Here is an 18,300-nt window from a genome sequence, read left to right as displayed (position 1 = left end):
TAACACTTATTGTGCCAGGTATTCACATTGTATGATAGGTGGTGTTTTTGTGGGGGGGGGGGGGGGGGGGGTAGCTCTGGATACACGCGAATTAGAACTGTAGCTTTGTTAACACTTATTGTGCCAGGTATTCACATTGTATGATAGGTGGTGTTTTTGTGGGGGGGGGGGGGGTAGCTCTGGATACACGCGAATTAGAACTGTAGCTTTGTTAACACTTATTGTGCCAGGTATTCACATTGTATGATAGGTGGTGTTTTTGTGGGGGGGGGGGGGGGGGTAGCTCTGGATACACGCGAATTAGAGGTGGTGTTTTTTGTGGGGGGGGGGGGGGGGTAGCTCTGGATACACGCGAATTAGACCTGTAGCTTTGTTAACACTTATTGTGCCAGGTATTCACATTGTATGATAGGTGGTGTTTTTGTGGGGGGGGGGGGGGGGTAGCTCTGGATACACGCGAATTAGAACTGTAGCTTTGTTAACACTTATTGTGTCAGGTATTCACATTGTATGATAGGTGGTGTTTTTGTGGGGGGGGGGGGGGGGGGTAGCTCTGGATACACGCGAATTAGAACTATAGCTTTGTTAACACTTATTGTGTCAGGTATTCACATTGTATGATAGGAATTAGAACTGTAGCTTTGTTAACACTTATTGTTGAGGTATTCACATTGTATGGGGGGGGGGGGGGGGGGGTAGCTCTGGATACAGGTAAATTAGAACTATAGCTTTGTTAGCACATAATGAAGTAATCAGATTTTTGTTTATTCCTAGGTCTGAATATACATGTGGCTTTTGTCATTTTTTTTTTTTTTTTTTATCATTTAATGTATCAAGTTGAAGTACTTAGATATAAAGTTGTGAGTTTTTTTAGGTCTCTGTTCAGACTTTGTTTGTACTTGGTGAATCAATACTTTACATGTAGATGTTATTTTTAAACTGAACAAAAATATTTTAAGAACTTTGACAAATTTTGTTTGAACATGTATAGCCAAAATAAATTAGTTGAGCAAAGCGCAGAAAGCAAGCACGTTTTATTCTCTCCAGTCACCTTTTTGGCAAACTTGTGGATTATGGCTGTATAACAACTCAGAAAAGAAAAGATAACCCCACTTTTAGCTATAACTGTTGCATATTTTCCTGTTTTTCAGAACTGACATGTCCATAGGATGGGTGGGTGCTACTCAGCGGCTGGCGATCATGCAGCTTACTACCCTAAACACAAGCTACCAAAAGAAAACCGGTCGAAACCGAACAGTAAGCTGCTGAAACAGGAGAGTCGTTCGTACAGCCCAGACAACAGCACAGACGAAGTTGAAGATAACCAGTGCAGTGATGGAACGTTGAGCGGTGACAGGAAACACGAAACTAAAAACTCTGACAGCGGCATTGGTAGTCTGGGCTCCTCAACGGACAAAGATGGACCAGCATTCGAGGAAAAGCTCGACGAAGTCTGCGACCGGTGTCAACAAAAACTTCTCCGTGACAGTCGGACCTCGTGCGAGGTGTGCGGTGAAATCACGTTTAGAAAGTCGACGCTGTTTAATCATCCTCCGAGTTCCGCGGCAGCACTGTCGACCTACTGCTCGTGTGGGCCACGACACGCCGCCTGGCAAAGGCTGAAACCCACAACGTGCTCCACCCACATTAACAGCCCTAAGACTTACAGGCACTCGGACATTGCCGGTCTCAAGTCGAGCCTCAAGAAACTGCCAAACAGACAGCCGCACAGACAGAATCACCTGTCGTGGAAGTCGACCGATAGTTTAGACTATGTGGCCTCCATGTACACGAGCATGGATCACGCAAAGAGTGAGGCATCAGACATATTCCGCGATGACGTCAGTTTTCGCGCGCCTCTGGCCGCGTTCGATTCTGTCGACGATCACTTGGAGTTGAGTATATCAGACGTGTATCGCGCTGGCTCGTACAGAACTAACACACAGACTGAGATTCAACATTTAGCAGATTCTATATGTCGGTGCGAATTCTCGGCAAGTGATTTCGTTAAAAGTTTGGAAAATGGACCAGTTGTCAGAAAAGAGGCAGAGAGACCTGAAGTGAAGTGTGATAATGTAACTTGTAGCAGTGTGTTTCCGACGGAGAGTGTGTGTAACAATAACAAGACCGATCCTTCTATTCATGAGAGAAATAGTAACAGACATTCGGCGGCATCTGTTGGTGATAGATCTGTTCATGAGAGAAATAGAAACAGTCGTAGAGTGGATGTTGGTGATAATTCGGTTCATGAGAGACACAGTAAGAGAAGTTCAGTGGATGCCGGAGATCAGTGTAATGGAACTGTGTGCGGAGACAGTCAAGGTGGTAATATCGTGTGTAATGGAATCGACGGTGGTCGTGTGGAGTTGAGACGGAAACCAGTGAAACCAGCCTCTAGCAGGTAAGATACGGTACAATCAAACCTGTGTATAGAAACCACTCAGTGGCCTTTATGAACAGGTGAGACAGGAACTTAGCCTGTTGTGCGATCAGTCTAGGATTGATCCCCATCGTTGGGATCATTGAGCTATTTCTCATTCCTGCCAGTTCATCACAACTGGTATATCAAAGGCTGTGGTATGTGCTATCCTGTCTGTGGGATGATGCATATAAACGGTCCCTTGCTACTAATAGAAACATGTAGCAGGTTTCCTCTTTAAGACTCAGAATTATAAAATGTTTGACATCCAATGTGCTGTAATAGTTTGTTAAACAAAATAAACTTTACTTTAAAACCAGATATTGTCTATGGATGGTAATTCTTCACTTTGAAATTTGATGCATATCAGTGGATTACTTTTAAAATGGTGCATGACACAAAACATAATGTGAACAATGCTGTTGCATATAGAAGCTACAACTCGTATTGAGTATATCTGCATCCACAACCTTGCAAAATATTCACTAAACATTTTCCCTTCCTTGTTAGAATGAAAAGGTCACTTCTACTTTTTCACTACTAATTTAAGTGCCTGCTGATTCACTGCAACATACTGGAATGTGGAACACATGTTGTAACCACTAATCTTGCACTGGTTAACATGTGCTCTCTGTAGGTGAAAGTGTTAGATTCCACCTTGAGTCATGATAAGTATTGTTTTCATACTTGTACAGTGCATATTCATCTTCATATATATTCCATGTTATTAACCATTTTCAGTTAAAATGTAAAGCATCACATCCTTTAGATAATATAGATGTGTTGGTCAATTATCTTCACTTCTCACTGTAATTATCCCCCTTGGCTGACCGGTACCCTGTAATTACTGTGGTTTTTCTTTAGTTGTTGGTCAATGTTAATAGGTGGCCTGTCATGTGAGCAGTCAGCGTTAACAGATGAATGACAAGCCATCTCCGATTGTTTCACTTAATAACACGTTATTATTCACTGTTCACCCATTACCGGTACCTGTCAGTATGTAACAAGCAATTTGTCATAACATGTACTTATTTTATATGATCTTATTGACACAACAGGCAATTTGTCATAACCTGTACTTATTTTATATGATATTATTGACACAACAGGCAGTTTGTCATAACCTGTACTTATTTTATATGATCATATTGACACAACAAGCAATTTGTCATAACCTATACTTATTTTATACTGATGATCATATTGGCACAACAGGCAATAATAACCTGTACTTATTTGATAATGTAATCATTGACAACAGAAATGACCTGACTGCTTGGAGCCAGGGTATGGAGATAAGTGGAAAGACGTATTAACCAATGTTCAGTTGTTAGGTGTCTAAAGCATAGTGAGCAATAACGGCAGTTGTTGAACAGCCTAAGTGGCAATAGCATCTGAATGTGCACATGTCTAGGGAACATTTTTTTTTTTTTAAATTGGGATTACCAACAGAATGAATGAATGAATGAATGAATGAATGAATGAATATTTAACCATCCCCCTTCCCCGAGCATAAAAATACTCATCAGCTATTGGGTGTCAGAAAAGGTAAGTACCAGGTATATGGAAATATTATTTACATTAAAAAAATTTTTTTATATAATTATGTAAAACCAGTGTAAAGATCTGTGGGGGAAAGTATAATACAATACAAACATCAAGGTAGATTAGCGACATTTAGTAATTAAGTTGAAAATTAATTAGTGCTAAGCTGGGTCATTCCATGCCACCTCACATATTGGCTCCCAGCTCACAGTAACAAATCCTAAGAATACTGATGGTCATTTTGGTAGAATAGAGTTATGCAGAATTTAAATTTTTGGTTGTGTAGTTTTGGAAATATTTTTTGCTAAAAATAGGGTGCCATACCATGTTTTTTAACTTTTTATATATTAGATCATATGTGTGGAACTTCATGTCTTGTCTCTGGATATAGTCTCCATCATAAGCTGTTTGTATGGGTATAGCTAGTTTAAAAAATAATTCAGTAAAATCTAAATGTTAATTGAATTTGGTTACAATTTTTAAAATTAAATTTGCCAAATTGTGATCAATGTTTGGCTAAACCCTACTATAGGTATATATATGCTTAACATCAAAAGTAACTGTAAGTCATACAATTTCATCAAATAACAGAGGCTCAGAGTGAGCAACACAGTTTAAAATACACCTTATGTTGGTGAATATTTGACTGTGAGCTTCTCAGCTCCTCGGTTTATTGAGATTTGAGATATATACTAAGATGATGTTTTTGTCTAAGATGATGTTGTATGTCTATCTGCCAGTGACAGTGTTCTATCCAATAATGGGGTGGGTAACCTTTCGAGACTACTAGTCCCCGTGGCTAATAATAATAAATCAGTCTTTATTTGAAGAAGGTTACAAAAATAGTAGTGCACTAATCTTCCTTGTGGCTTTCTGTCTAGATGTTGCAGCTTCATGTTCCTCCTGTTACATGTATTTCAGGCTGAGTTTTTCCCAGTCTGAAGCCGGTTTAGATATTATGTGTCTGCCGTCACGTGATGACCTGGAGACCATGGTGGTAGACGGTCGCGAGGTGGTGCTTGTCGACGTTGATGTTTACGACCAGGTTATGACCGGCCTGGCTCAACTTCGATCACATCTCTCACAACTCAACACTGTCATACAGGTAAAACACTGTCATACCAGTAAAATACTTTCATACAGATAAACCACTGTCATACGGGTAAAACACCATTATATGGGTAAAACACCGTCATACGGGTAAAACACCGTCATATGGGTAAACCACTGTCATACGGGTAAACCACCATCATACAGGTAAAACACCGTCATACGGGTAAAACACCATCATACGGGTAACACACAGTCATACGGGTAAAACACTGTCATACGGTTAACACACTGTCATACGGGTAAAACACTGTAAATCACTGTCATACGGGTAAATCACCGTCATATGGGTAAAACACCATCATACAGGTAAAACACTGTGGGTAAAACACTGTCATACGGGTAAAACACCGTCATACAGGTAACACACCATCATACAGGTAAAACACTGTCATACGGGTAAAACACCGTCATACGGGTAACACACCATCATACAGGTAAAACACTGTCATACAGGTAAATCACTGACATACAGGTAAAACACAGTCATACGGGTAACGCACTGTCATACGGGTAAAACATTGTAAATCACTGTCATACGGGTAAATCACCGTCATACGGGTAAAACACCGTCATACGGGTATAACACAGTCATACGGGTAAATCACCGTCATACAGGTAAAACACCGTCATATGGGTAACGCACCGTCATACAGGTGTAACACTGTCATACGGGTAAAACACCGTCATACGGGTAAAACACCGTCATACAGGTAAAACACCATCATACGGATAACACACCGTCATATGGGTAATGCACCGTCATACAGGTAAAACACTGTGGGTAAAACACTGTCATACGGGTAAAACACACCGTCATACAGGTAACATACTGTCATATGGGTAAAACACCGTCATACGAGTAACACACCGTCATACAGGTAACATACTGTCATACCGGTAAAACACCGTCATACGGGTAAAACACCATCATACAGGTAACACACCGTCATACCGGTAAAACACCATCATACAGGTGTAACACTGTTATACGGGTAAAACACCGTCATACGGGTAAAACACCATCATACGGGTAACGCACCGTCATATGGGTAATGCACCGTCATACAGGTAAAACACTGTGGGTAAAACACTGTCATACGGGTAAAACACTGTAAATCACTGTCATACGGGTAAATCACCGTCATATGGGTAAAACACCATCATACAGGTAAAACACTGTGGGTAAAACACTGTCATACGGGTAAAACACCGTCATACAGGTAACACACCATCATACAGGTAAAACACTGTCATACGGGTAAAACACAGTCATACGGGTAACACACCATCATACAGGTAAAACACTGTCATACAGGTAAATCACTGACATACAGGTAAAACACAGTCATACGGGTAACACACTGTCATACGGGTAAAACATTGTAAATCACTGTCATACGGGTAAATCACCGTCATACGGGTAAAACACCGTCATACGGGTAAATCACCGTCATACAGGTAAAACACCGTCATATGGGGAACGCACCGTCATACAGGTGTAACACTGTCATACGGGTAAAACACCGTCATACGGGTAAAACACCGTCATACAGGTAAAACACCATCATACGGATAACACACCGTCATATGGGTAATGCACCGTCATACAGGTAAAACACTGTGGGTAAAACACTGTCATACGGGTAAAACACACCGTCATACAGGTAACATACTGTCATATGGGTAAAACACCGTCATACGAGTAACACACCGTCATACAGGTAACATACTGTCATACCGGTAAAACACCGTCATACGGGTAAAACACCATCATACAGGTAACACACCGTCATACCGGTAAAACACCATCATACAGGTGTAACACTGTTATACGGGTAAAACACCGTCATACGGGTAAAACACCATCATACGGGTAACACACCGTCATATGGGTAATGCACCGTCATACAGGTAAAACACTGTGGGTAAAACACTGTCATACGGGTAAAACACACCGTCATACAGGCCACACACTGTCATACCAGTAAAACACCGTCATACAGGTAACACACCGTCATACCGGTAAAACACCGTCATACAGGTGTAACACTGTCATACGGGTAAAACACCGTCATACGGGTAACACACCATCATACAGGTAAAACACTGTATACACTGTACATACAGAAAGAAATGTTTTATTTAACGATGCACTCAACACATTTTATTTACGGTTATATGGCGTCAGACATATGGTTAACGACAACACAGATTTTGAGAGGAAACCCGCTGTCGCCACTACATGGGCTACTCTTTCCGATTAGCAGCAAGGGATCTTTTATTTGCGCTTCCCACAGGTAGGATAGCACAAACCATGACCTTTGTTGAACCAGTTATGGATCACTGGTCGGTGCAAGTGGTTTACACCTACCCATTGAGCCTTGCGGAGCACTCACTCTGGGTTTGGAGTCGGTATCTGGATTAAAAATCCCATGCCTCGACTGGGATCCGAACCCAGTACCTACCAGCCTGTAGACCGATGGCCTAACCATGACGCCACCGAGGCCGGTACACTGTATACAAGTAAAACACCGTCATACAAGTAAAACACTATCATACAGGTGTAACACTGTCATACAGGTAAAACACTGTCATACATGTAAAACACTGTATACAAGTAAAACACTGTCATGCAGGTAGGATAATTCAAAACATCGTCATACAGGTAGGATAATTCAAAACACCGTCATACAGGTACAATAATTAAAAACAGTTATGCAGGTACAATAATTCAAGTCTATAAGTAAAACTATATAATTTTAATAATTAATTTATAAAGAAGCATTTTTGCTTGTTTCAAATTACCTTGAGTGCTGTATGGTAGAAAAGAATGATGACTGCTGTGGTTTAATGTTTGTAATATCTGTAGGAAAGTGAAGATCTTGAGTATCCCTTGACCTGGGCTGGAAGTTACATTGACCAGAGCTGGACGGAAGATTGCCAGGACCAGTGACCGACAAACATGGATGGTGGTTTTGTTTTAGTTGTAAGTATTGTCGATTTTGTTACTAACCATCGATTTATTCAGTGTCATAGTAGAAATGTATGGCTGTTATTCATTTCCTTGAAATGTAATTTTGACCTCAATTACCATAACTGAATGACATTTGCTTTACAAAATGTGCGCTGCATCTTACCAAAAAAACAATAAGACATAACAACAGGATTCCAGTGTATTATTTACATTTAAGGTGTTGATATGAAACTTGTTTTGTTTTCACATGTTTCTGTTATACTGTAAACTGGATTAATAATGTTACCTGTGCTTGTTTGCAGTGTGTATATTTCATAAATGTCCGTCATTTCTTTAAATACACTCTAACTTGAAAAACAATGTTTGCGAGATTAACGGTATCCCGATATCCCGGGGATACCAGAATTTAATTTTGGATACCAGACTTCAATAATCCAGTATCCCACTGGGATACCATATAATGTTGTTGGGTTATTTTAAATCTGCGTTTTTATTTTTTGCTGGTGAAGTTAAGTAACAGTATTTTTGAGCTCGTACCCAGTCTAATGCTATGCCATAACAGTATCTCCCCCAATTCGTACCCAATCTAATGCTACACTGGAACAATAGCGGCGTAGCAATAGACTGGGAACAGCTAAGTCGCTATTATTTTTGTTGGATGTTTCCTGCGTTTAAATTTTATTTGAGATATTAATTCCACATAGTAATGTCAGAAACACTTACAGATTACTGCTAAATATTAATTTATGTCAGTATTACTCAAAAATAGATGCAGCAAATCTTTTTGCCGATTCCGTTTGATTGCAAATTTCATGAATTCGCGATTTCGATTGCAGCGTAGCAATAGACTGGGAATGACAACAATGTCGTCCAAGTTTGTTACGATGTTATTTATAAATGTCATTTAAGTGGGATACTAAATTCTTAGGTGGGATACCAGATTTTGAAATGTTAGTATCCAACTCCGATAATGGCCAAAATTTTTAATCTCGAACACTGAAAAATAATATCCAGACGAAGTTCAGCATGAATGATGCAAAATATATTGCCCCAGTTGACAGTGCGTTGAATAATATCAGTATAATATTCAGTTTTAACTGTTAGCGTATCTTTAGATTAGTACTTTATTGTTTTATTGTGTTGTTTTTCAGGAAACTTACAAAGTAGCCAGTTATTCCAAGGTGAACTGAACATAACAAGATCACAGTGAAGACTGAGAGTGAAATAGTTATAATGTGTTGAAGTATCTGTTTGGTTAATTAGTGTGGGATAGAGAAGACACTTACCCAGATAGAGGCAGTAAAAATACCTTGATAGCAATATTTGTTTATTCCATATACTGCACTGATCAGGCGCGTAGCTAGGCCATGATTTAAGACACACACGCACGTGCAGCCAAACGGACACAGACACACATACACAAGGCACTGGGGTTCCACTGGGGTGAGGAGCGAGTACATTGGTGACATGCCTTGGTTTATATCGACGCCAGTGTTCAGTGATTCACTTTTTACCTAATAAATTCAATTATTCAACTAATTTCCTTCCCTCACCCCCCAACAATTTTAAAGTTTGATGGAGATTACTTATTTTCCAGTATTTTTGTTTTGCCAATTTCCAGTGATATGCTTGAAGTTGTGCATCCGTGCCTGGCTCTGCGCCTGTTGATCAGTTCACGTCTCACTTCATAGTTAGCTTGTTTAATCTGTTCTGGAGAAGGTTATATCTTCTACAAGGACTATCATTATTATTGAACACTATTTTCCTGTGTTACACATGTGTCCTGGTGTATTGTGCACACTTTGTACTTTGAACGTTTGTCCCAAGAGAAATATGGACCACTATACTGAAGACAAATTTATTTTTATATAAAATTGGCAGTGAATTCAACATGAATCATTTTCTTCAACAGAATAGTCACAAATCAGTGAATGAGTTTGCTGCTCAATGAATACAAATCATTTCTGCCTATGACAGCTTGATCAAATCTATAATCACTCAGTTGTACAAAATGGCAACTCAAAGAAACATCTAGTTTTTTGTAGCCACAAGTTTGGGGGGCTTTATTATTCTGTTCATTTTTAGCAGGATTACAAATGTTTTATATATTTCTTTCACAAATAATGCAATTATCACTGTTACAGGGAACTTTTATAAGCAATTTTGACCTTTTATTAAAATAACTGTCAAAAATGTATAGACTTTATAAGGTAGTGTAAGTTCTCAATTGTTGTTTTTCAATTTTCTGATCATTCTAAGAATTTGTTTTAGATTTTTATGTATAATCATTAATGCACATTCTTGGAATTTTTTCTAAAAGAGTGCATAGTACACTGGAAATCTGCAGTGTCCATCAAACCTTACTATGCCAGAAACGTATTGTATAGCCAGACCAGGGCCTAATTCACTACACTCTCAAAGTGTTGTGATTTCACAGTGCAATGCAAAAACACTTGCAAAGACTGTGATGCTGTTGAAGAGAGTTTAAGAGAGCCTTGTGAATTGGGCCCCAGAATATTATTTACTGTTTTGTAATGCAGAGTAACAATCATACATCATCAGGAATCATACAACCGTTAATGTCTGAGATCTGTAAGCTGTATGTGCATTGCTCAACCGTGCAGATGGCATATATCATTGATGTTGTCATCAGGAATCATACAACCATTAATGTCTGAGATATGTAAGCTGTATGTGCATTGCTCAACCATGCAGATGGCATATATCATTGATGTTGTCCAGAAAAGAATCTGAAGTTTCAATTACAAGACCTGTTAGAATCGGAATCATCAAAAACACATATATTATATATTATATGTGTTATACATGTATAGGTGACAGCATAGCACACCTAAACACCTCTGATGTTACACTGAATTAACGGTGTGTAGAGTGCAATCAATTATGAGCAATATTTAATTGTTTATTTTAATTTATACATTATAAAATTTTATTTTTGAATGAAATAGGCCATTTTAATGTCAACAAATAACAAATTAATACAAAATGTTTTGTTTATAAAAATATTTATTATTTTAAAAAGTGTATTTTCCAAATTAATGATTTCATAATTATGTACTGTTTGTCATATTGTACACTATGATAGTAAAATATAGCAGTATACATATCAATTAAAATGAAATTTAATTAAATTTGACTTTCTGATTCATAACAGTTTGTGAAATTGTAAATTATGGAACTGATCACATGTAGATTCAGCTGCCATGCAATTAAGAGTTTTATTATTTTTAAATTGTGTATAGTAAGAATTCTATTTCTTCATTGTTAATGGGTGTTACAGGTAGTTAATATTTTAAATATGATCCATTTCACGGAATGCCAGAAATCTTGCCACCAAAGATTTGTTTCTATGCAATATATTGTATATTTCCAACAGATTCTCTTCTATTTAAGAATAATCCATAGATATTCAGAACTGCCATGCCTTATTAAAAAAAAAACCAAACATGTTTTTTTAGTTCTGTCAAATGGTTAGGTGAAAATTGCAAGACTCTATCTTCTACATGTTTGGTTTGGGGGAGGAGGGGGGTATATTTTTTTAAACTTAGACTCCACACGGAGTTAATAAATTAAACAGCCTTTTCCACCATTGAATTTGACATCAGTTAAAACTTCTTGTTTGAATTATAAATTGTGTGAAATTCATCCTGCTGTTTGTAATAGCTGAAAATACATTTTCTACAAAACAGAGACTAGAAATAGCTCGGGAATCCAGGCCAGTGATTCAGGTGTTTCACTGTGGGTGATTGTTAAAGTTCTTGGTTATTGAAGATATTGATGGCAAAGTTCATTCATGTCTTCATTGACAATAACTTAGACTATGTGTAAAAGATAAGTACATTTTGGATTGGGGTTCTTTTTATTGTTAGCTTCAAAAAGCAATGTTACATGGAAGCTTAGCTAGTCATGATTTTGTGTTAGCCTAGTCTGGTAAAGCCATGCCCAGTCTGTTAAAGCTTTTCCAGCCTTACTCAGTCTGTTAAAGCTTTTCTTAATCTGTCTGCACATTATTGCTCATTAGATGTATTGGTTAAACTTTTAAGCAAACATCTAAGAATGTATTACTATTAGAACACTTTTCCTCTTAAGAATCTAAGACAATTGTTTGTTTAACAGGTAAATGTATAGAATATTGGCTGAGAAAGTAGTACTACGATGTTCTCTTCTTACAGGTGTCAGGTTAATGGGCATTATATCAAGTATTTAAATGTGGCAGCTACAGAACCAAAATGTGGCTTTCAACATCATGGTGTTAATACATACTCAACATCTACCATTCAATCAGAGTTGAATGGCTCAATGCATGTTGTAATACAGTTATAAATGTTTAAATTATTGCTCGAACAATATGCACAAAGATATTTTTTAGATGAATTTTCCACCTACCATTATGCTGTGTGATTTTCAGTATAGTGATGACTGTACGTGTGTTGTACCAAGACTTGTAAATATGTAAACAGCAGTAGGTAGATTTACTTTGAGAGATGGGTAATCATTGTTACACTATGTTGTACATAGTCCTCCTCCATGCTTGGAATCGGTCGAGCTTCAAATGGTTTTTATGTGTTCCATATGGCTATTAAACAGGTATGCTGCAATACAAATCTTTGATCTCTTATGCTACGTTATATAACTCGAATAAATTATGACATAACCATGCTTTATTTTGTATTATCAGGATTTTTGTTTAATGTTAAACTGAATACAGATAATGTCAAGGCACCTTATTTCATGCTAAGCGTTGTACGTGTCCTTTGAATGCACAGGAATCAACTGTAAATTCACAGTAATCAACTGTAAATTCACAGGAATCGGCAGTACTACAGAAATACTCTGCATGTACAGTGGGAAACAGCTGTGGGGTAATGTACAGCATGTCAATTATTGTAATTTCAGTTTAAATATGTCTCACAGTAAATAGTAAAACTGTTAATTTTGGATAATCTTGTTTGATTATAGATGTTTACTATCACATTTTTATACTTTTTTTACCGTATAAAATAGCATAATTACGGTACTACATTTCATTTTGTTATTGGTTTCAAATACAAACATTGAATTTGGGAGGGGTGTAATAAAATTAATTATTTAACAATGCTGTGTTCATTGTGGTTGTGGGTTTGTGTTTTTTTAATGTTATTTTGGGGTTTTAGATAAAGCAGCTTACCACACATGTATTTGAATATTTTGACATTGTCCTGCAGACCTCGTTTTGATCCTGGAACAGACAACTTTCTAGTTAATTTTTATTGGTAAAAGAATATAAAAATAAATAAATATGTTGCTGCCTTTGTTGAAGCCATGAATGGCTTGCTTAATTTTAAAGTACGAGTTAAAAACGAAATGTAATCTGGAGTCTGTTCATAACCAGTCAAAGATATGTTGTGGTTTTTCCAATGATTTTTTTTTTTCTCTTTTAATTAAATATATTTTTCTGTTTATCCCTTTGGTTCAAAATATCTTTAAGAGTATGGTACTAGGAATTGCTATTTCCTACTGCATATGTTATTTTTCTCTCAAGCCAAAAATGTTCGTGTTTAGGTCTGCATTATGTTTTATTTTTAATTCTGTTTTTCAAAAACTATAAGTGCTACAATAGCCAGATACCATGAATTTATATGGAGTTTTTCAGACATATTTGACAGGAAAGACAGCTGAAGATCACTTGTAAATCTAATTGGTCTCTGACATAGAGAAATATTTTTAATCGAATAAACTTTGATTCATGGGTTTATTTCTAGTCAACATATTTATTAATATATTTATATTAATGTATTTATTTATATTAATATGAGGTATATTAATATAATGTATTTTTTATATTTACAAAATATATTTATATATATATATTAACATATTTATTGGTAAATGACTTGATAAGAAATCTTATTATACCTTGACTTTCATACATGTATTTGTAAAACATCGAGTCATAAGTTAACACTGTTTCTTTATATTGATATACCTTGATTGTGAATTCTATGATTTAACATTAATTTATTATTTTTAATATAATAATGTATTTCAATTTTTTACTTTTATAAGATTTTAATTTGTATGTCAATTTTCTTCTCTTTTTTTTAGTTATTTACATTAAATGAAATATTTGCTTGCACATTAAGTTAGACAAAATTAAATTGATTAAACTGTACCTTGATAACCAGTTGCTGAATGTATTATAAAGACAAGTTTTGAGGTTGTGACTGGCAGTTTCCTGCTTTCTTTATGATAGCAGTCCAACATTTAATATACATGTGTATATCCATTCAGTAGTTGCCATATTTGACCGGAAATAGGCCCAGGAGGCCCCAACCAACTAAGTTTAGGCTTAGCATGGGGTGAGTTTATTCTTAGCATGGGGTGAGTTTATTCTTAGCATGGGGTGAGTTTATTCTTGGACTTAGGGATTGTTTTATTTTATTTTAAAATTAAAATGAAACATAATTTTTTTTTTTTTTTTAAAGTTCAGTATCATATCCTTAATAATTAATGTACCTTATTTTGTCAGGTCTTAAAAAGGAAATGAGCTACCTGAAGGACATGGGCCTATTTTCCGTCAAATACAGTACTGTAACATTAGATAGACAAATGCATAGTTTATTTGGAGAAGGAAATGTTTTATTTAATAACGCACTCATCACATTTTATTTACGGTTATATGGCGTCAGATCATAGTTTATTTAGACATTTGAGCTTTGTTTATCAGTGTGTTTTGTGAACATGTATAGATTGGCTTAACTCACTGATATCAGTGAATATTAGAAGAAACATACCAACAACTAGACAACCAGTACACATTTATTTCAGTCTTTACGGTCAATGGTTGCTTTAACATTTTCACCAAATTATTATGGTAGCTAATTTAAAAACTTTACCTTTGTGACTTCTAATATTTTGTTAATTATTTTTCAATATTGGCTACACTGATTAGAAACATTGTATCCAAGGTTTTGATGTATGTTGTTTTACTACTCGATGATTTGAGATCATTAAAATCAACTTGCCAACAATCGTGATTCGATGAAACATGTTTATCATAATAAAGTACTCTTACAACGAACCAGTTCGTTGTACACATTTGTATAAGTTGGTTATTAATATATAGGGAGAAAAAACGGGACTTTACGATCAGTTCGTTCTAAGCATGTTCGTTCTAAGTGTACTTTACTGTATTTAATAATATGGCTGTAAGCCCCACTGTACATTTATCAATGTCATGTTGCAGGTTTCAGTCGGGACGACATAGCACTATGACGGCTGCACAACACCAATCAGTTTAGCACATATGTCAGTACAGTTGCTATGGACAGTGTCAAGAGGGCTACAAGACGTCTGTTGTTAGGAAACACAGTAGCCTGATAACTACTATGAAAAAACATTATATATATATATATATATATATATGGTAGGTTGATCACAAAAATGTTGAGTTAATCAAGCAAAAGTCCGAGCACCAACTCATTTGGCTGTTAATACACGTGGCAGCATGCCGCATGTATAGTTATTATCAGTAATACAAATAACAAGTGTTAGTTAAATACTGCAGAGATTAGCCTAACTGTAATCATCAAAGAAAGATCTTAGCTTTTTATACTATTATTTTCTTTAATGAAGATTTACTAAAGCAAACTTTGTTAAGCTGATATAAAGTAACGATATGGAGAATGGTCCATGAATGAAAAATATTTTAGATTTTACGCTTACAATAAATATTCATATGCATGCAGTTTGACCACTGTTAGTATTTTACCAGGCCTGTGTGGACTGAAATCTCTAATGATGTGACACACATGCAATTTGTATGATGTTAAAGTCACAGACTGATAGCATCTTGACTTTAATACCCCTAGTTTTTATAAGCATGGGGCCTGATCAGAATCAATGTCTTGCCACAAATGAGATTAGTATGGGGGTGAATAACGAACGACTTGATCCGTTTTACCAATCATTATTCTAAAAATGTGACATTTTGTGCAGCTTCGTATATCAAGATTTCTCATTTTAAATGAGATGCAAAGTACAAATTTCTGTTTTTCTTAGGTTAATGTCAACAGTCTGTTTAGTTTATACAAATTTTAGATGTTTAGTTTACAGATTTCAGATTTATCACGGATACAGTTTTGACGAGTCTCCTGCAGATCAATATTGTGATCTGTATACTGGGACTGATACTCTATACTGAGCGATAGTACAGGAAGCCTTCTTACAAGTCTCTGCCTGTGAACCCTGATGAGCCATTTGTTAAATATGTTAATCAGTTTGATATACACCATCCATGTATTTCACCCGACATCCATCCATTAAAGTTGGACAGCATTCCTATTTCTGTATATTTACAAACGTTACGGAGTTCAATACACACCAGATGGACCAAGAATATATAGACCTGTGCCTGTTTGTGTCGTTAGTCAATGTTTTTAGCTAAGAGTCGATCATATTCTAAATAAATGAATTCAACTTTGACATGGTTTTATTCTGAAACTCCTGTGGTTATCAATGTGTTGGACTTATTATATGGCAATTTACATGCTATTGAACACATTTCTAATTCTTTCATTTGTTCTTTATATTAACAAATATTGGAAGGTTTTGTGACACCTCCATCCTCCACCAATCTGGGATCTTGTCTTAGACCAGTGCCTAATGATTAAAAAAAGAAAAAGAAAATTTAATTTGAAAGATGTCGATATCATTTATTTGCAACATGCTTTATCTTTGGCAAGCTGTACAGGTTTTGTTCCATCTTGTAGTAGATTATGGAACATGGTATGTTTTGTTCCATCTTGTAGTAGATTATGGAACATGGTATGTTTTTGGCAAGCTGTACAGGTTTTGTTCCATCTTGTAGTAGATTATGGAACATTGTATGTTTTTGGGGGGTGTTTTTTTTTACGTATAATAGGCAGGTGGTTTTCACACTGTATTTTATTAATATTTTTTGACTAAATAAATCTCATTGTTAAAAATGTTTTCACTTATCTTTGACAATAATTACTGGTTTGTTTTGAATGTTATATTCTTCACTGAAGCCTTGATGTTACAAGGTCATTTTATATACTGTTTTATGACCACTTGATGCATGTGTATAAACTCTCCCAAGTCAATGGCAGATCTGTTTGTAGTGCCTTTTTAACATAACAATTTTTTTACAATAGAATGGTAGCAAAAGAACACTGAATATCCATGAAAATGTGTCTCTGAGAATCAAAATGTTTAGTAGAGCATATCCACAGCCCCTTCACAGGTCCAGTCCTTTGGGTGCTTGGCTCAGATTTATTTGGCGATATGCCAATTTTAGAATGTTGGGACTCCTTCCAACCCCAATCTCTTTTCCATTTCCCGATAACCGGTATATCAAAGGCCATGGTATGTGCTGTGTTGTTCAAGAAACTGAAAATTAGTATAAAAGCCCATTTACGGTTAATGAAAATATGTATAAGCATTTAAGAAAATCGGTGTGCTCTAATGGTGGTGTTAAACAACACAACAGTTAACTTTCAACGTATAAATGGCGTTATAGATGGCTGCATTGTAAATTTTTCACCCCAACACATTGAAATTCAGGACTACCGTATTTGCAATACCATAAATACGAGTCTAGAGATGAAACCTGCTGCCAACAGAGGAATGTTGATACAGAGTGACTGGTGTAGCACTGGTTGGAACTCAACATTCCAATACATTCAATTCTTGTTACTGATCCGAGGACCAATGCCAATTTTTAAGTCGTCACAGCAACAGATTTCTCATCTCAAACTGGACAACATCTGTTCATGTTGCACTTGGCAGACTACACCACACTTGACAGTAAATAAAAAACACAGACATGTAGACACCATCTGTTCATGTTGCACTTGGCAGACTATACACCACACTCAACAGTAAATAAAAAACAGACATGTAGACACCATCTGTTCATGTTGCACTTGGCAGACTATACACCACTCAACAGTAAATAAAAAACAGAGACATGTAGGTACCTCTGTTCATGTTGCACTTGGTAGACTATACACCACACTTGACAGTAGGCCTCGGACCACAATTAATTTCACTATGTATTCTAATGTAGCCCCAGTGGCTGTAGCACTTTTATTAATTTCACCAGGCCATTAGCATTTCACAGGAAACATTACCTGCCTGGGCCCATTGAACACTCGAAAGGACCACATCTGTTGTCCAGCTCTTTTACGCGTTATATCAATGTAAACAAATTTTGCATGACTTCAAT

The 18,300-nt window shown here is 36.4% G+C and overlaps 1 protein-coding gene across 1 annotated transcript in view; it reads left to right on the top strand.

Moving 5' to 3' along the window:
- The window catches only part of LOC121378707, a 34,346-nt gene extending 17,308 nt beyond the window's left edge, over nt 1-17,038 (top strand). Inside the window, exons 2-5 of the mRNA XM_041506991.1 lie at nt 1,152-2,401; nt 4,886-5,069; nt 7,947-8,063; nt 9,203-17,038. Of these exons, the coding sequence (XP_041362925.1) occupies nt 1,170-2,401; nt 4,886-5,069; nt 7,947-8,030 (1,500 nt within the window). The 5' untranslated portion in view covers nt 1,152-1,169 and the 3' untranslated portion in view covers nt 8,031-8,063; nt 9,203-17,038. The remainder of the gene's footprint in view (nt 1-1,151; nt 2,402-4,885; nt 5,070-7,946; nt 8,064-9,202) is intronic.
- The last annotated feature ends 1,262 nt before the right edge of the window (nt 17,039-18,300 follow it).

Source organism: Gigantopelta aegis, chromosome 8, assembly GCF_016097555.1.
Source record: "Gigantopelta aegis isolate Gae_Host chromosome 8, Gae_host_genome, whole genome shotgun sequence".
NCBI lineage: Eukaryota > Metazoa > Mollusca > Gastropoda > Neomphalida > Peltospiridae > Gigantopelta > Gigantopelta aegis.
The sequence above is the reverse complement of the archived record's forward strand: the minus strand, read 5'-3'. Positions and strand labels throughout refer to the sequence as shown.